The sequence below is a fragment of the Paramormyrops kingsleyae genome, chromosome 12 (genome assembly GCF_048594095.1).
Source record: "Paramormyrops kingsleyae isolate MSU_618 chromosome 12, PKINGS_0.4, whole genome shotgun sequence".
In the NCBI taxonomy this organism is placed as follows: Eukaryota; Metazoa; Chordata; class Actinopteri; order Osteoglossiformes; family Mormyridae; genus Paramormyrops; species Paramormyrops kingsleyae.
In genome coordinates, this window is record NC_132808.1 from 8,495,466 (window position 1) to 8,516,492 (window position 21,027).

General features: G+C 48.9%; 1 protein-coding gene across 4 annotated transcripts in view; it reads left to right on the forward strand.

Annotated features, from left to right (window-relative positions):
* Nucleotides 1–21,027, forward strand: part of exoc6b (exocyst complex component 6B) — an 81,371-nt gene that overhangs the window by 34,298 nt on the left and 26,046 nt on the right. For 2 of the 4 annotated variants that reach the window (XM_023838134.2, XM_023838135.2), the window contains exons 8-19: nt 2,039–2,107; nt 5,704–5,787; nt 5,887–5,933; nt 6,780–6,900; nt 7,137–7,208; nt 7,306–7,403; nt 8,474–8,579; nt 8,663–8,772; nt 12,958–13,069; nt 13,772–13,906; nt 14,053–14,232; nt 15,498–15,527. In XM_023838134.2, the coding sequence (XP_023693902.1) occupies nt 2,039–2,107; nt 5,704–5,787; nt 5,887–5,933; nt 6,780–6,900; nt 7,137–7,208; nt 7,306–7,403; nt 8,474–8,579; nt 8,663–8,772; nt 12,958–13,069; nt 13,772–13,906; nt 14,053–14,232; nt 15,498–15,527 (1,164 nt within the window). The remainder of the gene's footprint in view (nt 1–2,038; nt 2,108–5,703; nt 5,788–5,886; nt 5,934–6,779; nt 6,901–7,136; nt 7,209–7,305; nt 7,404–8,473; nt 8,580–8,662; nt 8,773–12,957; nt 13,070–13,771; nt 13,907–14,052; nt 14,233–15,497; nt 15,528–21,027) is intronic. The other 2 variants (XM_023838136.2, XM_023838137.2) reach the window with 1 other exon arrangement.

Below are 21,027 nucleotides of genomic sequence, written 5' to 3' on the forward strand. Positions count from 1 at the left end.
CGCCGTCTGCCTAAAATTGTTGTGCTTCTGAGTCCCCGCCACCAAATTGCCGTCCTGCCAAGTGGCGGCTTGCCCTCCCGCTTCCTGTCTCGTGTTCCGTGTTCTTGAGGCCCGTGCTGGACGTGCTCAGCGCCGGAGCGAGGCTTCCCCCCACCCCACCACCTCGGCCTTGGCTTGGCCGCCCCCGCCCTGTTCCCACCCTTAATAAACTGGAAACCATTTTCAGTCGCCGCGGCACGTGGGTGGTGTGCCCCCCCCCCCCCCCCGGTGGATAGGGAGGCGGGTGCGCTTTGGACACGTAGCGCTCGCGGGTAGTGCCACGTCGCACCCGGCCGGTGACGCACAGAGCCCTGGCCACGGCGCGTCGAGAGCTCATTTCCACCGCTTATGAGCCACGCGCTTATCGCCCGGCGGAAATGCCCGTCGGCTGACCTGCGGGGAGAGTCGGGTCTCCTGCGATCGGGATCTGTGTTCTCTGGTGCCCCCTCGCTGCCCCCGGTGCCCTGGAGGTGTTTGGCAGGACACTGTGCTCTTGCCCTTCGGTCACCCCACCCTGACTGCCCCTATCCCACATCACAGACCTCTGTGCTCTGCCCCCCCCCCCCCCCCCCCACGTCACTTGGCCTTCCTGTGTGCCTCTCGCCACCAGCAATGCGCTCCCAGTGCCTCCTTATCTTCCCAAAAGCGAGTGCTGGCAGGGGTCATGGACTCATCCCCTGGCGACCCCCCCCCCCCCCACCCCCCCGGTGCAGTGCGGTGGGCCATGTTTACACAGGCAGCCAGTGGCAGGGGACCTGACATTCCAGCCATTCCCGCTCGCTCTGCAGTTACTCCCGACCCTTGTTATTATTGTTCGCCGTCCCTCTTTACCTCGCCCCCCCGATCCCGCCTGCCCTCCTGCCCTATTATTCGCCACTCTTGTTGTTCTGCGGCCGCCAGATGAAAGCGGGGGATTATTCCGCTGCCTTTCTTGGGAATAGATTCCTGCCAGGCGGTCAGTGTAGATGTGAGCTCAGTGTAAGTGTGCAGAGATGACAAAAGATCTAGCAGCATTCCCCGAAATCCTTTCCCCGGTGAGCGGTCAATGTGAAACGAGGCGAGCAGTCTCCTATCTGAAAGTGCACGCGGCACGCACCCAGAGTGAGGTGGGGGTGTTCTCAGCCAATGGAATGCTATTGTTAAGCGATGTTGCTTATTTCAATCTATGTGGATGTTCTACATTTTAGCCCTGCTGGTAACTGTTATCGTCCTTCAAAGATGTTCTTCAAGCCAAGATTGATACTATCATCACTTTGCATAAGTGCAAGATTCCCCCCTCCCCCCAACCTCTCTGGTACCCTTAGTAGATCAAAAAAGCTATGCTCTTCACAATGGTTCTTCTGGAGAAGATTACGGTGTTGTCATCTTCGACACGTCTGGCCCTGCCAGAGATTTGAGAGTGTCTTAATGAACTCAGAATATTAATAATCAGAATAATATAACAATAACCCCCCAGTGGAGCGCAATACAAACATCACGGCGTTCACGTTTTTTAAATAAAAAAATCTCACCCCCAGAGTCTTTGTTTGTGTATCACATTTCTCCCGTAATAAGGAATGTGGCATCATTCCCTGTTTTTTTTATTATTATTTTTTTTTGGGGGGTGGGTGTGTGTGTGTGTGTGTGTGTGTGTGTGTACACTCTTTGTAATGTCTGCCTGTGTGTATATTCAGATTATTTGGTTCAGCTCTGGGACACAGCCATCCAATCAAAACATCAGGAGGTTTTATTAAATCTCTCTCATTAACAAATATCTCTCCAAAGGAAACAAACAGTTCTTGCTTATCAGTGTTTCTGCAAGTGGAATATTATTGTGTTTGATGGGCTTTTACTTTAATAACATTAATTATCAGTATTTGTTTTATTATTCTTAAGGACTAAAGGGGGGGGGGATCCAAGGTTAAGTAAGTTCCAGTCCAGAAGACCTTCAGGAGGCTCGTGGGATGGGAAGCAATCTCACTGCAGGGCACGCTGACGTCTCTGTGTCTCCGTCTTGCAGGTACCTGGAGCTCACGAGCTTGTAGACTTCTCACCTGTGTATCGCTGTCTGCATATCTACACAGTGCTGGTGAGTCACCCCCATCCACTCCATCGCACATGGCAGTTCCTGCGTTTGTCACTCACTGCCCAGGCCTGCTAGTGGTTAATAGGTAGCCGGTTGGTCTTTGTCTGTTGGCACCGACTATCCCTGCTAGGAACTCAGACTGCACCAAGTTCTCTAAATCCCCATCCCCTTCTTGAGGATTTAGGGTAAATCTGCCCCCATTTGGTGCTGAGAATGTTTCTTTCCTTAGTTCCCCATCCGTTACCTTTGGTCCAGCGATCAGGCGATGTGAGCTCTGACCGCAGAAGAACTGTTTACTTCAGATCATTTTCTCTGTCTTTGACCCTCTGTCTGCCATCTTTGTTTTCCCTGTCTGTATTTTAAGTGCATACTCGTGTACTAGAGCTGCTACTTGGTTTGGCGTTCGGGTGTCTAACTCTTCAGCGCTTGGAGTCCGTTTGTGCGTTTTGATTGACAGTTCCCCAGGAGAGCACCTGCAGGAATGGAATTTAACGCCGTTTTCTGGATCGCCATGGAGGTGTGGTCACCCCAACGCGGCCGTGCGGTTAATGGCAGAGCAGGCCACTGTTTTGATTTCCCAGCCGGTGTAATTTGACAGCATCAGGATTCCTTTCGGCTCCCAATTAACCGCCTCCTGGTTTCTTTCCATCCCGCGGATGGCGGAGTCCAAGCAAACAAGCGCTCAGAGAGGCCACACTGATCCGTGGGCCCGAACCGGGCCTCGATTCCGAGGTCTGTTTGGGAGCCGTTCAAGGGTCTCTGGTTTCAGTGTCAACAAGAGGACCCGAGGGCCAGCTGTAAATCTATCGCTGTTTCGGCTTCTACATCCTTACTCTCCGGTGTTCCGGCGAACGACTGCATTCCGATAATACCGCCAGATTTTGCTGCGGACTGCTTATGCTGATTCCAGTAGGCATGAATTCTGGAATAGTACTTGGATCGCAAGGAAGATTGGTCCATAGCATAATGGAGGTACATCATAGGCGTTTGTCATGCGCGCAGCTGGAAGAATGTCATCTACGCTCACACGTGTGACTGGGTGACAGTGAGGCTGGGATCTGTGACCTCATGGCAGGCCGTACGTGTGAAGGCTGTGCCACAATGGCCTTTGTTTGCCTCCCAGTGAGAACGGCGCATACAGGAAGCGGCCTGCCAGCCCTATTGTAGCTCCCGCTCATGACCCAGTGCTCCTTCAAAGGCGGCGAAAGTGAGAGCGGGCCGGCCGGTCTCGTTTTGAAGCCCGCGAGGTCAGAAAGGGAAGCGCCAGAGCAAAGCGATTGTTTCTTCCTGCAAACGGTTTGGCTCACCCCGCGACCGCTCTACAACAAAGAACACGTACTACTTGAGTCTGTGTTTTTCTTTCCTCAAACGAGCGAATGAGGTGACCTGTGTCTTCCTTCCCTCAGCCCTTCTGCCAGCTCTCTACATCTGTGGTAGCACTTGGAAGCGATTTAGTGAGTAGAACATGGAGACGGACACGCAGAGCTTAACCCCGGGCTCCGGCCGGAGAAGCGGAAGGCCGTTCCAGGGTGACAGGAAGGCTGTGGAGAGCCAGACACAGTTCACAAGGCCTGCAAGGGAAAGGCTGGGTGGATAAGAGACGCTTTTCCTCTAAGTCACTTGTCATGTTAGCTCAGTTGCTGAATTTTGGTTTTTTTTTTGGGTCAGTATAAGGTCTTCTCTGCATAAACAAAGGATCTGCCTCAAATGGAGGCTGGGCTTTCAGGACAGTCTCCCCAGCAGCGGTCACCTACAATCTAGACCAGGGCAATTCAAATCACAGTCCTCAAGGTCTGAGCCCTGCTGATCTTCCAGCCCTCCTTTACTTGTGAGCCAGGTGTGAAGCCTCTGTGGCCCCTCAGAATCATTAACCATTAACCTTACAGTACTACCAGGGAGAACTTAAAACAAGGCCTGGATTTGCAATCGAGGTCCAGATTTAAAGAGACCTGACGATCCTTACGATCCTGTCCTGAAATCTGAGTCTATGTCCTCATAGTAAATTCTGCTTTTTGGGAAACGCCCCCCCCCCCCCCCCCCCCCCCAATCTGCAGTTATGGACCAGGCATCAAACCTGCCATCCTCTGGAAGCCTCTCGCATCCTATTGGAAACCTAACTGGGTATATTGGAGCCCTCTCTTGCTTTGATATTAGGCAATTCCATTGACCAGCTCCATTTATTTTCATTGTAAGTCCGGACCTGGAATCCCATTTCCAATCAAGCGGCTCTTTTTGTTTTCCCAGTGCACAGTTTTACCTCAGCCTGTGTTTAAATTCCTCCATGTTGCTGTAATATGGATCTGCATCATGAACAATGCTACTCTGTAAGTGTCAAAGAATCTGAGTCGAGTCGTGATCGGTCTCAATGTAGACTCGCCTACAGAGCCCCCCCCCCCAGGGGCTCCCTTCGAGGATAAACTGAAAACCCGAACAAAAACTTTTGTGAGTTACAGCCAGAGCATTACCGCCGTCGTCCTGCAGAAGTGCGAAAGCTGTCCAGGTTTGCAGGCATCGTTCTGAAATGGGAGCAGTGTGCTTGCCTTTAAGTCTTCATGGTATCTCTTCCACCTTTTCTTGCCTTCTGTCTCTCTTGGTCTCACCATTCCTGTTTCCCTACCTACCCAGTTCTCCCATTTCCCACCACACTCAAACTTCTGGCCTGATCAAACTTTCTAAAAAAAAAATAAAAAATAAATAATAATATTAAAAACAAAGGGAGGTCTTGTTTGTGCTCTGTTGATTCCCGTCTTGAGGTCATGTTCCTTTTCTATGAGCGAGTCTCACCCCCAGTTCCAGTGAGAGTGACCTAGCGTCAGCTTTCCAGTATTGAACTCCAGTGCAGGGGGGAGGGTTATTCTCAGGTTGTGGCGGTCAGGCACATTTGGCTTGGCGGTGACCCTGTGGTAAAGCGTCCAGCTCCAAGTGCGGCCCTATCTGACGGGAAGCAGGCCTGCGTGGCAGGAAGTGGAAGGACCTGGTGGTGAAGGTCACGACGGCAGCAGGAACGCATGCTGACGGGGACAGCGATGGGGATTTGGGAGAAGTTAGTCTGTCACCAAGCTGCCAGTGGCTCCCCCCAGGAGTCGCCCTGTTATTGTATGGAAGAATGAATCATGTCGACCAGATTGTTTCTTTGACGGGCAAGAAGTCTTCTGTAAGGAGAGCCCAGCCTGTTTGTTTTTTAAGAAAATCCAAACGAAAAAACTTTATTACCCTGCTTGTTATGTGCCTTTGTGACCTGTGGAGAAGCAGGGGTTAGTGCGTAAGAGTGGTAGCGTGGCAGCAATCAGCCCTGCTCTGGGTGCCTTATCACTGGGCTGGAGGAGACTCCTGGCCTGAGTCTGGTCAGAATCAGGCGATAAGGCGCATCGCTGGACGGGCCATCCAGGGCCCTGATGCCAGACGGAAGCAGGACGCCCTCGGTATCCTGATGTGATACAGCTACAAAGGGTGGCACAGTCCTTCCTAACATCTGACAAGTCACACAACCCAGATGTGAAAGAGGCCTGATTTTGGAGCTCTGTTCTGAGATTGGAGGTCTTAAATATACATGTTTTCCCAGCTTTCGCTTTGAGTGTCCTCCTGCCGTCTGCTTCCAGGGTGCCCGCGACACCTTCGAGAGCTACTACAGGAAGCAGAGACGGAAACAGGCCCGGCTGGTGCTGCAGCCGCACTCAAACATGGTAGGTGGTGTGCGCCGGCTCGCAGGGGGCCCCCCTGCCGTAACGGTCCCGCCGTCTGGCCTTCCTCCCCTTCATCCTCACGTGTCTCTATCGTTTCAGCACGAAACTCTGGACGGGTACAGGAGGTACTTCAATCAGATAGTAGGGTAGGTGTTTTTCCTTTATTGAGATCCCCTTCTCGAGAGTCTCATTACTAATGTGATGTCTAGCCACTTTTCGGGAAGGACGTCGAAAGCCATTGTTTTTGCCAAAATAAGCTCTGCTTCCCTCTTTGCTGTTAAACCTCAGCTTTCCATGCATTCATGAAAACTGCTGATGTTCCCCTGTCATTTACCAATTGTCTTTATTTCTATAATTACCCATATTTACGTTTCAATTATGTGTATAGTCTTGATGCTTCAGGTTAAGTCCATTTGACATATAAAGCTGAAAAACTAAGACTGGTTTTGCGATGGGCGTTAAATAAACTATTACAGATGAGACTGCTATCCTTTTCCATCACTCTGCCCGCCAACTGGCGCTCTCCGCTGGATTTATGGCAGTCTGGGAGCTCCGTGGAGGACCCGTGTTGTTCCTGGTGTCTGGATGGAGATGCTGGGAATGTCCTTGTGTCTGGAGCCTCACTTTTGCAAACATTCCTCACGCGGCGTCCCTGCTGGAATGCTGCAGGGGCTTTCGCCGGGGACTGTGACTGCGTGTTTGGTCACTGTTCCCTATAGCCATAAACAGTCAGAAAGTTAACAGTTGCTGGGGGGGGAGCTGTCTGTATGTTAAATTAAAGGCCCATGTTTTGCACTGGCAGTCCTGGGTTACAAATGAGTCTTTATCCTCCAGACCTCTAGGTGGCGCTGTAGAAGCCAGTAGGCCAGCTTTGGTTCTTGCTGTGGATGTATGACTCTCGTGTTGAGTAGTTGTGTTGACGGCCCATTCTGAAAGGCCCATTCACTTCTCCTTCCCCGTCACGCTCATGTTACCCCCCCATCTTCCTGCAGGTTCTTTGTGGTGGAAGACCACGTTCTACACACCACTCAAGGCCTGGTGAACCGGGCTTATGTGGAGGAGCTGTGGGAGCTGGCGCTGTCCAAGACCACAGCAGCGCTGCGGACACACTCGGTAACTACTGACGAAAGCTGAGTGCTACCTTGCGTCCCTGAAGATTCCATATAATTAGCCGTGAGCCCTTAGCTAAGCCCCTAACCTTTGAGCTAAACCCCTTGTAACATTTCAAAGGCTTTATATGTTGTCTCTCGTAAATATCTGTAATGTCCTTGTTGGCTGGAAGGTGTGCTTCAGTCCCTGTGCCTGCTTTTATGGAAATCTGCTCTCTGCCCATCCTTCTCTCCCTCCAGTCCTACTGCACCGACCCCGACCTGCTTCTGGACTTGAAGAACCTTATTGTTCTTTTTGCTGACACACTGCAGGTGAGGCAGCCTCCCCAGGATCTGCGCGCCCCCTCGATAATCTGCATTTCTGTGCGTGTGTGTGTGTGAAATCCTTCTCTTTGATGCGTACCTACAGGGCTACGGATTCCCTGTCAATCAACTGTTTGATATGTTGCTGGAGATCCGTGACCAGTATGGAGAGATCCTGCTGAAGAAGTGGAATGGCACGTTCAGGTCAGACGGGGCAAGAGGGCACCATCCTTCATGTGATGTCATCCCTGTGGCGTTAGGTTAACACTGGCTGCAAGGTGTCATGGGGGGGGGCGGGCGAGTTGGACTGTGAGCTACTCGGTGGTAAAGTCATCCACACTTTGCTGGGTTCTGGATCAAACTCATTCATGGTTTGGACTGTGGGGGGGATTGTACAATGTCGGTTGACTTGGAAAAAGTGTTAGGTAGACTCAGTTACCTTCCGAAATGCATGGTGGGGAGGACGATGAGTATCGGCTTGGGGGGGATAAGGTTTTGGATGTGACCCCCTGTCTCTGTGATTTGTTTGCACAGTGCACATTCGCACATTTTTGCACAGTATGAAACAATTCATCGTGCTGAAGGGAAACCAAATGTCGTTATGATAAAAGTGCATTGTACAATCAGCTGGCAAAATTAAAGCATATCTTTTGAATAAATATTATTCGCTTGTGTTTCTGTTAGCTGGAAAAGATTTCGGAAGTGGCGAGAAACGTCAATCTGTTGTGGAAGTCATTCACCTTAAAGTTTCCAAAGAAAACGAATAAATATGTTTGAGATCGTCCAAAGCTGATTAAATCTGTATTCTGCAATGACCTTCTTAATATCTCAGCTGATCTCTGTCGAGAGCCTTTGGCTCATATCTTCAGGCATTCTTGGAGTCGGACTGAACAAGGAAAAGTCTAGTAATGTGGAAAGCTACCGAAAGGACTGTGCTAAATGCTAATGAAGTTAGCGCTGTCAAAGGTGTCTGAGCTGGGAGGCAGATTGGTTTGCTTCTTATGACCCTCTTGTCTGCCTGAATCAACTTCTCACTTCAAGGCAAAGATATGTTGCAATAGATGTCTGCCTCTCCTCCGTACTGATTGTGTGTCATTATGTGGGGCATCTTCAGACATCATCAATCATGGAACCCGTTTTCCATCCCTGCAACCAATTTAAAGAATGCTGCGTAAGAATGCAGTGTTCATTAGTCTGGAGAAGATACAGAACAGGACGGGCATCCGGTACCCTGGCTCTGCCCCACTCTCATGGGAGCTCTTTGGTCTTTTTAGGCAAATACTGGACCAGGACAACTACAGTCCTATCTCTGTGGTGTCAGAGGAGGAGTACAGGTGCATTCTGGGACAATTTCCCTTCCATGATCCTGAGCTGGACAAGGTGGGTCAGAGTGGAGCCTGTGATTGATTGATCTCTTGTTGTTGAAGGAAATGTTTAATTGACAAGCTGCCTGTCTTCTGTAGATGGCTTTCCCCAAGAAGGTGCCCTTCTCTGGGTTTGTTCCCAAGGTCTACATGCAGCTGAAGGAGTTTATCTACGCCTGCCTAAAGTTCTCCGAGGACCTGCACCTCAGGTGAATCGCTTGAGGGACATGTGACCTGCTTGCGTCTTCTCTTACTCATGATTTCTGCACATCTCTCTCTTGCTGTCTCTTGTCCTTTACCTGTCATTTGCACACATCCCTGGACTTTTGAACTCCACACTAGATGTGTAGGTAGGTAAACAGCCGAGATCTCTGGAGCAGTTGATGACACTTTTTGTCTTTTGCAAGTGAAATGACCACATATTTAAAATATTTGAAATATTTGTTTAAACTTGGTGACCCACAAGGTGAAATATAACGAGCGTATGTCTGCCAGAAGGAATACAGTGATAGCAGCATGAAGTAATCAAAACATTTTTTTTTCTCTACAAATACATTTTCGCAACGGGATCTTTCGCTGTGGACCTCCATTGTCCAGCCATGTTTTGTTTTATTCATTTATTTTTTTGGCGAATACTTCACCGGTTTTCAAACATGCCCCGTGCAAGTTGGTTTGTTTGTTCATCTCTTTTTAAAATGACTTGGCTGCAGAACGTTTTGAAGAAGACCAGCATAATTGCGGAGCATGTTTTTGAACACTGGTGAATTGTGTTCAGGGGTTGCAGTCATGAATGAAGGAATACTTCGCAGTGAACGATGCTCATTTGCTTTCATCATTGGGTCAGCGATGAGAAGCGGCCCTTTTTTCCTCAGGGGCATTTTTTCACTAAAATAAGTGAATAAATTCAAGGTAAACATGTTCTCTTTGTTTTGCATGAACAACCAAACAACTTGACATATCAAATTGCAGTCAGGCTGAGAGGTGTTTGAACAGGCTGCCCTTCTTTCAGTATGCTTGACTGGCTGTTGAACGTTTCCATCCGTCTGCATGCGGAAATTTCTGCAAACATGGTTGCCGGAGCTTAAGAGCCTGTGCAAAAGCCCAGACGGTGGCAAGAGGTGATTCGATCCTCAGTCTAAACCCCCCCAATCACAGCAGAGGTCAGAGTCGAGATCCGAAGGTCACTCTTCTAAGGAGTATCATGGCAGTGTTCCCGCTTTGCTTTCCGGTCGGGTCTTTGGGGATACCCGGCTTGATTAAGCAGCGGCCAGGGGAAGCGTTTGCCATCTTGCCATTACAGGGTACGTTTGAAGTAGGATCGCTCTGCTGTCCCCAGCCTCGGTCTCTGGGTGTAACTTGTCAGGTCCGGTTACCTTAAGGAGCTCGCCGATTGCCTTCCTTTTCCGGGATGGGGGTCGCCAGGTCATGGACACGGGCAGAACTTGGCAGGAAGGTGTGTTACCATGTAACAGGATAGCAGGGGTTTGCTAAATTATGACTTTATAGCCACTGACCAGTAGTTCAAATCCTTAAGCTATAGCCTCTACTTTTTCTTCTAGTAATGTCCATAACTGTATACTTGGATTTCTATTTGAATAAGAACCTGTTGATTTTTTACGACTTCCCATAATGTTGTGTAGCAAGTTAGCCCTTGTTTTTGGGACTCGCAATTTGACTGGAAGTGTTTCACAGATGGAAAGATTTCAGCAAAGGTTTTTGGGTCTTTGACAAGTGCAGAGTAGTGGTTGATCACAGAGAAGACAGGCTGATGGAGTGAGGAAGCTCATGACATTCCAGATGGCACAATAGCAGTTTTGTCCTTTCTTTGTTTGAGTGTTGACGAAGATTGTCAGAACAATTTCAGTCAGTTGTAGCAACCGCCTTGTGAATCGGGGCTGTCAAGACTTTGACGCAGTAATCAAAATTGCCAGACTTTGCATGAAACATTTAAATTCTGTCTGTTCGTTCAAGCAGAACATTTCAAAATGAGCTTCCAATCATTGTACTCTTCCCTAATCGCTTTTTTTTTTTTTTTTTTTTTTTTTTTTTTTAAGATCTTGGGTCAAGTTTCCCTCATTATGTATTCCTACCATTGCGCTCCAAAAAAAGAATCACTCAAGCAGGCCTGTGGGCCGACTGTCGCTTACTGTTTGGGCTGGTAGTGAAGCAGCAGCTGTGTCTTGGAGTTCCTCAGTAGGTGCAAAATAATTGCGGGCTTCAGATAATGGAAAGAGCCTGCAGTTGCATCCATATCACAGTTGTAATTCCAAGTGAATCTAATGTTAAAATAATTTGTCAGATGATTAAATGATCAATACAGTATGGATGTGAAGTGAATCCAGACTGCATTGCCCAGATTTTCATTTGAAGTGAAATCTGATTCAAGCAGACCATTACATTCTGTGGCCAGATTGATCTTTTAGGACAGCTTTGTTAATGTTTATAAATGCTGCATAATCAGACAGGATTATTTATGTAAGTGGTAAATAAGAGAATAAAGATGTGTTCACGATGAGGATATAAATATATAGTGTTTTAAAAAATTGAACCGTGTTTTTGTTTCTTTAATAGCCAAATTGCCCTCTTGATTTCCAGGAATTCTTGGCCCAAGGTCCTCCCTTCCGGGATCCGTATTTCCCAGGATTCCCATTTCTGATGGGAGCCAGGAATGAGTGACTGAGCGAATGAATAATCAGATAATCCGATAGTTAAAATCAGTCCCACATCAGTGCTTGACATCTGTAATAAATGCTATAAAGGTCCCCCCCCCCCCCCCCCCCACAGCAGGGAGAGTTTTGGCACATAGCTTGAGAGTTCTCAAGGACAACATAGACGATTTCCTGATTGCTTCCCTTTAAGGAGACTGACAACCTTGTGCAATTTTAGTTTCAACATTCACCCCTCTCCTCAGCACATGAGATACGGGTTAAGAAAGCGCTGGCATTGTGTTGGTAACATTGTTTCGCCTTACGGGGTGTCTAACCAAAGGTCAGCTTGACACCCGGATACGCGCTCCCTCCGCTGTCACGATTAGGCAACCCGCGTCTTGGTATGGAAATCATTAAGAAGTGGTATGTTTTTGCTTTTATTTAGGTCCTGGTCCGGTCCGTACATGGTTTGGATGGTCATCTCTGTTACACTACGCTGACCCTTGGAGAAATTCTGGGCTCTTGTACAGCGTTGTTACCGGATTATCCTTTCCTTCCGCCAATATTGATGAAGAAGTATGAGGTCCCTGAAGTCCACACTTTGTTTGTTCTTCCTGCCAACGCTCATCATTTTTTAGCATTTTTCAGGCATGCGTATTAGTAATCAGCACTCAGGAGGCTGGAATGGGGAGCAGAATGTATCTTGATATGCAGGTTCTGCTCAGAGTAGTAATTTGACATTAAATCGCTAGCACTTGCAGAAGTTATGGGTGGCGTTTCCTCTTGTCATTTTTTATGTAGGCACCACATGGATTTGCCTGCTGGAAATTGAAAGACACTGCGGTAAATTGAGCGTTGCAGTTCAGCCCTGCCAGAAAGGAGACGGACATCTCGTAGCACAGCAATTAATCTCAACCTTACTTTTTTTGGTTTTGTTCTTGCAGCTCCTAGGTTGACCTTCTTTTCTGCTCTATGTTGGAATGTAGGGACTACTGCAGTGCGTTGACTTCTACTGCTGTCCAAGTCTATCTACCGCTGTCCAAAACGATCTGCTTCTCTTGCTCTCTTTGTGTGTCCCAAAGCTGGGCCAAGTCTGCAGACTTGTCTCAAAGAATTCTCTCCAAAGTGAAGTTTATGAATTCCTCCATGGCCTCTCAACACAAAGACAATTTGGCAATTTAGTAGGAATGTGTTTGCTACCCAGCATCTAGTCAGACATTGACTTACATGGTAAAATACATTAACTCCACCATGTTAACCTTCGCCAGGCGAAGGGTATCATCAGGCGATTATAGAAATGAGCAGAGACCACCAACCTGGCAATGAAATCCATCTCCTGCTGCCATCCTTTGGTGGGCATCCATTGTAAATTCTGGAGCCAGACTAGGGATGTTGTTGTATGTCTCATCCTACAATAACTGGAGGAACAATTCTGCAGTCATGACAAAAGTCTGCCACAGCTGACAAATTCCAGACAGTAATACTCCCTTAACGGCTCATTAAAACTTTTTGTAGGGTGGAGGCCTGGGGGCGGCATATGAAGTAGGACCACGGACTAAGAATGTGTCTTTAGCTTATGCTACCAGGACCTCAGACTTTTTAAAATCCCTCTGAAGAACAGTTCATGTATGTGTGATACTAACAATCACTTTAATGTAGGCAATGTCTGGAGTATGTATGAATGCATGAATATATCGATGGTAAAATTAGGAGATGTATAGTAAAACACAACCTTCCTGTTTTTAGTTCCTCAGAAATAGATGATATGATCCGGAAGTCCACCAACCTCCTGCTCACTCGAACCCTGAGCAACTGTCTTCAGTACGCCATTAAGAAGAAGAACGTGAGCCTTGCAGAGGTGATTATTAATGCGGGTCGCCTTCCTATTATGTTCAGTTCCCACTGCAGGTAGCAACATTGTAGCCTTCTCTTTTCTTCAGGGAACACAACAAGCTTCTCCTTTCTTGCTTGTGACCTGAAATAGACCTGTGAGGGACTGGGGATAAGTAGGAAAACAATGTAGAGAGGTTTTTGGGTCTGGGCAGAGGTATGTTAGCTGTATGGGGTGTGGAATTAATTTATGTAGCTTCTGTAGCAGATCTAATATCACACGTTCCCAGCTCACCCCCACCTTGTCAGACAGAGTTGCCTAAGGGGGAGCAGAGACCCCCACGGAGGGTACTGTGACTCCACCCACAGAGAGGCCTGCTCTGAATTAGCTCTGTTCCAGCTTCTGACACCTCAGGTCTCGAGGGCGCCGTGCCCCAGACTGTCTATGCCTCTCCATCTGCACTTTATCCTCTTGACTGGTGTCTACCATCTGCTGTTCCCATCGTGCGGCAGTGAGGAACAGTGCTTGGTGTGCAGTTTGGCTTCTGCAGCCTCTTTCTCTTTTGGCTGCACCTAAGCTCAGGGTGCCTCATAGTGCTGTGGATTCTTAACAAGCGTTCAGGAATAGGGGTGCTTCTCATGAGGTCCAAAAAACATTATGAACTAGTGGCACTGGGAAATATGATGATTACAGGCAAGTTCATTTGTGATCTCAAATTCTCCTCCTCAGTTGGTGCAGATCATCATCAACACCACCCACCTTGAACAGTCCTGTCACTTCCTTGAAGGTTTCATCTCCAACATTACCAACGTACCATCTGACGCTATTAATGCAACCAAGCTGTATGGCACATCAACCTTCAAAGTAAGAGTCCCTGAATAGGCCATTTACTCCTGACTGCTTAACCCAGCCGTTCAGCTTTGTAAATGGATGGGAGTAAGTGTTAGTTACACAGCAGAGTACAGAAGCACTATTCCTTTACACAAGCTGATCATTCTGCTTTCTGGCAGGATGCCCGTCATGCCGCTGAGGAGGAGATCTACACCAGCCTGAACCAGAAAATTGACCAGTTTCTCCAGCTGGCAGATTACGACTGGATGGCGACGCAGCCCAAAGGCCAGCCCAGCGACTACCTGAGCGACCTCATCACCTTCCTGTGCAGCACCTTCTCTGTGTTCACCAATCTGCCCGTGAGTCGGCTGCCTCTCCAGGGTAGACCTGTATGTACGTCTACCTACTCGCGCTAAAAGTGCATCGTAAGTCTGCCAAGTGCAGCAGATGATCTCAGAGCCTGGCAGTTGGCTTTGCGGTTTACGATGGCTGCTTTTGCATGGAAACAAAAGGGATGTGTAACGTAATAGGGCTTAGACTTTAAAAAGTGTCCATGTGTTGTGGACTAGAGGGTCTGACCTTGGGTCACCCTGTGACCATGGCTCAGCCCGGTCCATCACCAAAAGCTCCCCACCGCGGGTCCTCCACCCCTGTGCCGTAACAGGGCAAAGTCGCCCGGCAGTTTCAGCGGTGCCGAAATCCACTTCCAGGATCCGGCTCCGCGTAATCTCGGAAATCTCCTGGTGACCTCTGCCGGGGTCTGGAGAAAGGATTCTCTGTCACTCACAGGAGGAAAGTATGCCCTCGGAGCTGGAGAAACCAACCCTGGCTGACATTATGTGCATGTTGGGTTTTTATTTATTTATTTATTTGCTTAACCCCCATCTTCCCCCAGTTGTGCTTTATAGGAGTGGGGGGGGGGGATGTGTTGAGGGGTCCACTGGTGCCTGGCAGGTTTATATTGAATAGCAAACACATGCAAAGAGGGCACAACCCCGCACACTCACGAAGCACACACGCCCTTGGGGACTGGCTGTTGTGCATCGTCAGAGGGTCAGCCAGCAGTGCCGGCTCACACTTTGGATCGCTCCTCGCTTAATGGCTGGCTGTATAGGCAGACTTCCAGGCCACCCCCCCCATGACTATTTTATTGCCCTGCCAGACATTTCTGCGAACCCCTATGCTGGGGGTTTTTGCCGTCGGCGCGCACGACAAGCGACTGATATGCCGTCCCAGACGGTTCGTCTCGGAGTTCACGACCTCTCCAAGTCAGTTGCTTGGGTCAGGATGCAGCTCTGCTCTGGCGGTAAACCGCGAACAGCCTGCAGACTTATCTGCACGTGATGCAATAGATCAGAGTTCTATTCCACGCTGCAGACGTCCTGTTTATAGGCAGAGCAAACTGCCGCGGGAGCCGTATAAAGCCACGCTGTACTTTGTCCTCGGACAAAGCTGACCACACGGAGATCAGGGTGGACCTGAGGCCGTAGCGTGTGCAGTGCAAGCCAGTGAGACAGCGCGCGCAGTGGGACGGGCTTGCGTTGCTTGTAGCGAGGTCAGCATACCAGTGTTTTCCACACATCGTCACCCCTACACACTTTACCTGTCGCCCTCTCTCCTATAGGGGAAAGTGATTGAACATGCTACCATGTCGGTGAGTACTGTTTGCATTGGGCGCAGACTGATAACAGGGGTCTTGTTGTGAGTGGGTCAGAATGGCTGGGTTTTAATGCAAACAGCTGACACAAGATGTATAAGTGTCTTTCTATATTTCTATAAATAACAAGCGTACCAGGATTTTGTGGGGATTGTATTTCTTTCTTTTTTTTTTTTTTTTTTTGGTGAGTAAGGCCAGACAGTGATCTGCGCGACGATGCTTTGGGTGCGATTTACTGTGCCGTCTGAATAATTGTGTGGTTTAACCCAGCTGAAACTACCAAAGGAACTAACGGGAAATGGGATAAAGCAGCAGTAATTAATAGCGCATGATGATCTGATCCACCACGGATCTGAAAACGTCAGTGAGGTTTTAGTAAACCATTATTTCTTAATGTCTGAATAATTTCTGGAAAAGTCTAGCCTGCATGCTGGATGCAAGAATGAAGCTTCTAACATGCTATGTTGCCGCTTCAAGAAAAAAAGAGGGGGGGGGGGTTGCTTGCCAGTGTGACACACGTTCTCAAATAGGTCCTGTCTTCTTTTTGAAGTGACTGCCTGCTATTCAACTTTATTGGGTTTTATTCTATAATGCTGTGAAAGGCAAGGCATATCGCTTTAGCCTCAAAGTCAAGATGGCGTCCTTGTTTTGTTGTTAAGGCTCGGAATGGGGTCACCATTCTTCCACGGGGCGGGGGGGGGGGGGGGACAGCAATTCCGGGCTTGGGGACTGACGATCGAGAGCGTATGTTCTGACTAAGGGAGCCGAAGAGGTCTGGAGCTGTGTTCCCAATCAGGCTGTGGTCGGCCTTCACACGCAACCCAGATTGAGGCTTCTTCAGGACAGTAGAGCTGGCGCAGACCCTGTACTGGGTGAAATAAAGGGCAGAAGTGGGAGGGGGGGGTCATTTGTAGTAAGAAAATGTGGTTACTTCATTCAGGCGGTGCTGAACAGGAAGCGAGAGCAGTCCAGATGTCAGCGGTGCGTGAGTAAGGTGTGCAGAAGGCTTGCTGTGGATGTTCCAGTGGGAGAATGATCGCAAGCACAGAACTGACTGACCCCAGTGAGGACGAGGGCTGTCGAATTCGGACCAGGGTATCTGACACTGGATGGATCATTTGGGAAGATTAAAAGGAATTGGAATAGATGGAACGAGGAAGGCAGCCATACGTCTGTTCAGCTAGCTGGTTACTGTGAACCGTGATACTTCATATTGTTCATGAAGACTAGCTTCACCGTCCCCCCTCCATCCCCCGTCCCCCCCCCACCCTCCCGGGGTGCTTTCATCTGGCTGTGCTGTAAGGTCAACATACATAATTCACCTCTAGTGAAGAGCAGCACTGCAGCTGAGAACATCAGATGTGTGCAGACCGAGTTCCTCCACGTGTAAATATAACGTCCAAACACATGTCGATCGGGACGTGAGTGTTTGTGCTTTACGGTGTTCCTGACCTTAATGGCTGTGTGGCTGGTGTCCTAATTTCTCAGCACGGACTGCGGTCTGTAGGTGTCCATGTGGTGTAGCAGTGCCGCCGAGCCCCAGACCTCCTGACACCAGTGCCACATGTTTGTTTGCTGTGTGTCTGGCATGAGCGGCTGGCTGATTCTGTCCTTGTAGCACGCAGTTAATTTTGAAGTCTTTAGAAGACGGGCTTGAGTGGGCCCCGGCTGTCAGTCAGGCTTGCATTCAGCGCTCTCCCCATGATATCTCTATCAGCCGATGCTTACTCGCGGCCCCTGGGGCTCCCTGCATTCTCCCCGGACCCCCATTCACTCCTGCCCCACACCCCCTGTCCCAGCTTCCCGGAAGGCCCTGTTTTAATGCCTGTTTATTTTCATAGTCCTGCTCAACTGAGTGCTTTTTAATGAGCACTTTGATGAGCGCTTTCTTTAATTAGGGGAGTGAGGCGGCTGGCCAGCCTGCCCCCCAGCCGGCCCCCCCGCCCCCAGCCTCCCCCCCATTACCCTCTATTACCCCCAGGCTAATTGTTAACATGCTTCTTTCCTGAACTGTAAAACAAATGTGCTACTGTGAGTCTCACTGCCCCCCTCCCTGGGCACCGGTCCACTCTTCATCCGCCCCTCCCCCCCACAAACCTGTTCCCCCTTTGCTCTTCAATCACCTCAGCCCCCAGCACCTTCTCTTAACTTGTCCTCCTCCACGTCCCCAGCTGTCTGCCTCCTCCATGCCCTGAAACCCCCCCCCCCCCCCGATTATCTCTCTGGGGACCCCCGCCTTCATCACGACACACCAGGATTCCCCCGAAATGAGCAGTTTGATCCGCGTCAGGCTCTAGATATATAAATGAAAGATTTAGCGACGTTATTGTTTAATGGGGGAGTGGTCAAGATCCTCTACTGCAGCGGTGGCCAATCGTATCCGCAAAGGGCCGGTGTGTGTGCGGGTTTTCGCTGCAACTCCTTAATTAGATTACTAATTAGAGGACTGATTGGCTGAGGAGTCCTCACACCTGGGCTTGCACAGCTGACCTAAAGGTTACCCCAAAAACCTGCATACACACCGGCCCTTTGCGGATAAGATTGGCCACCGCTGCTCTACTGTAAAGTAAAATTCATGGCCGCTGATGTTCGCCTGTATTGATTGATTGATCACATTAGAAAACTTAGTAAACTTATTAAATCTTCCCATTGATCAATTCGATGCTTTACTGCCAGCCTGGGTATCTTGTCCGTCACTATGGCCATCAGTACCTGAGTTACCTCTGTGTAGCCTATCTGAGCATTTCTGACTGTGGTCTGTCTGTCCCACTGTTCAGTTGCGGATGCACTGTCCAGTCGGCTTTCCTTACAACAGACAGGGTCCAGCTTCACTCCCAGACTTCCTTCCCAAACAGGATGGGTAGAGTGGAGCTCTATCAGATTTTGATGAATTACCGTCGAGTAACAATGGGGATTGTTGCACTTCATCTTCGTCCAGCAGCTCTTTTGACACCAACGCCGGGACCATTGTATCGCAACTGTGTCAACCGTGTTACCCAGTTGTTTTCTTGAGCTTTCCCAACATTTTAGCATGAGCTGCTGTTGGGTCTGCTGTCAACAAGACCATTAGTTAATGGCTCCAAAATGCTCAAAAGAGGGACTCGTTATGGTTATAGTGACATTTACAGGACGCTTGTATCTTTTATCTTATTGTTAAGAAGCATTTTGCTCCAGTGATTTATGACGTCATATTTATTAAAATCATGCAGGAAAACAACAATTTATTATTTAATCGCTGGTGATGAAGTGTATTTGTGTAATCATAGATAATCATTTAGTTACCGCAGTAAGTGCTGAGCTGATTGTACATATATGGCATCATACTCCAGCAAAGGGCATTGTATGCTGTTATTTTACAGATCATGGCTCATCTCCATTAGAAACCCTTGAGGGACTGTACCATGGCTTCCACGGTTGATCCGTGTACCGTATTTTAGCAGAAATAACATTCTAATTGATTGGAATACGTGTGTTAGATTTCAGTAAATTTAAGACATGTTCAACTCAGGATGAAGTCGATATTTGCAAATTAGTGGATCTGATTTTGAAATTAGTTGCGCTTGAATACAGATTACTTTGAGTGCAAGATTGGCAACGGGCAATCCTGTTTAAGCAGTTCTGCTGGTCCTACCTGGATGGAACCGCTTTAATGCAGTTTTAATCCATATGATGACTTGGTCCTTGTAAATGATGCATGGTAAATTCCTCCCGATTTATCACGGCACGTTCTCCTGTTACGTAAGATCGCTTACATCACCGATGTGCTTCCTCCTTTCTTAATTGCTTCATGTCCTGAGGTGCACGTTGGTCCGGGTGACATACCCACATCTCTCAGGCAGGCGCTAATGAAAGCTGCGGTCTTTCTGGTGAATCTACACTTTCTGCCCCCCCCCCCCCCCTGGGTTTCACAGCTTTATTATTAAATAAGAGCAGAATAGACATTGCATCAAAGCAATGTCAAGATTGATTAGGGTAATTATGATTGTCCCCGAGTGAGATCCACTTCCCCTCTTCTTCCGTCATTCGCTCCTTCGTAGTAATTGAAGCGAGCGGAAGTCAGCTGTGCCAGGTGCTACGGTCCCAGTTGTTCCCGCGGCTTATTGCTGGCTCTGTATCTGTTGAAGGAGCAGGTTTATGAGACTGGGGGTGGACTTGTCCGGTGTTTCTGAAGCCCCTTTGCCTCATCACCTCATCAGTTTCTCATCAGACACATTCTTAGGCATATTTAAACATGGGAACTTGAAATTAGAAAGGAGGAATTGACATGAATTTTCACTGAATCTGTTCCAGAGGGAGGGGGGAGATGGTGCCGGCAGACTTTAATGTGGTTGATGTGTCCGTGTGTCTCGGACCCTCTTCTGCTGCTACGCCTCGTTGCTCGGTGCCGGCTTGGCCGCGCGGTTCCTGCGGTGAGGATGGGACGTCGCTCTCTGCGCTTCGCATTACCTTGGCCCGCGGTCTGCTTAGGGCTCTAAAGGATTTGGCAAATGTCATTAGGGAAGGCGGCTGAACCCATGGACAACCTGATCACACGGGCCGTGCAAGGCAAAGCCAGGCGGAATATGATTAGCATGGGAAACAAAAGGGGTTTATTTAATGTGATGGATTTTGCGATTTAATCTCTGGTGCAATTCATTACAGTGCAGAATAATCATCAGGGAAGGGAAATTACATATAAGTCACCACTTTGCAAGTAGATGCTCTTCATGCCCTGATAAAGAGTTAGGCTCTCTGAAGAGCTGGTCTTTTCCTCCCTTCATTCCTCTTGGATTTTGTCTTCATGAAGAAGAGCAATGTGCCTGTTTTCTTGGATCTATTGAGTCCTCGGTAAGCCTTCAGTTCACTGTAGATTTGTTTTGTTTAATCAGTGTTTCACGTTACATTGTCCTCTTCATTTTAAAGTAGGATTGATACTTTAGGGTTGTTCCTAAAGCATTGTGGAGTACTGAAGAGTAGTACAATGAGTATGCTGCGTCTTCATGGTTACTTATGCATTTGTGCCTGGAGGAAGCGCAGCCTTTTAAGAGAAGTGGTTGCTCTCCAATGTTCTGCTTTCCCCCTGCTGTCCGTCTCCCCCATTGCTGCAAGAAACCCTGAAAAAGTCCCAGAAGGGCCCCTCCCTGTCTTTGCATGGAAAGCGTCAGTGCGCTTTCCTGCAGACGTGGCAGGGTCATAGACGTGCAGAAAAAGTGATGGATCTTTCCTGAGCGGGGAGTCGACAGGGCCAGAGCGCGGTGAGGAAAGGGAGCAGGGATTCTAATAATAGGGGGTGACTGCAGGGCCTCGGGGCATTAACTTAGCCTCAGAGAGGGCTAGCGGCGCCCCTGCAGGGCCTCAGGGCATTGACTTAGCCTCAGAGAGGGCTAGCGGCGCCCCTGCAGGGCCTCAGGGCATTGACTTAGCCTCAGAGAGGGCTAGCGGCGCCCCTGCAGGGCCTCGGGGCATTGACTTAGCCTCAGAGAGGGCTAGCGGCGCCCCTGCAGGGCCTCGGGGCATT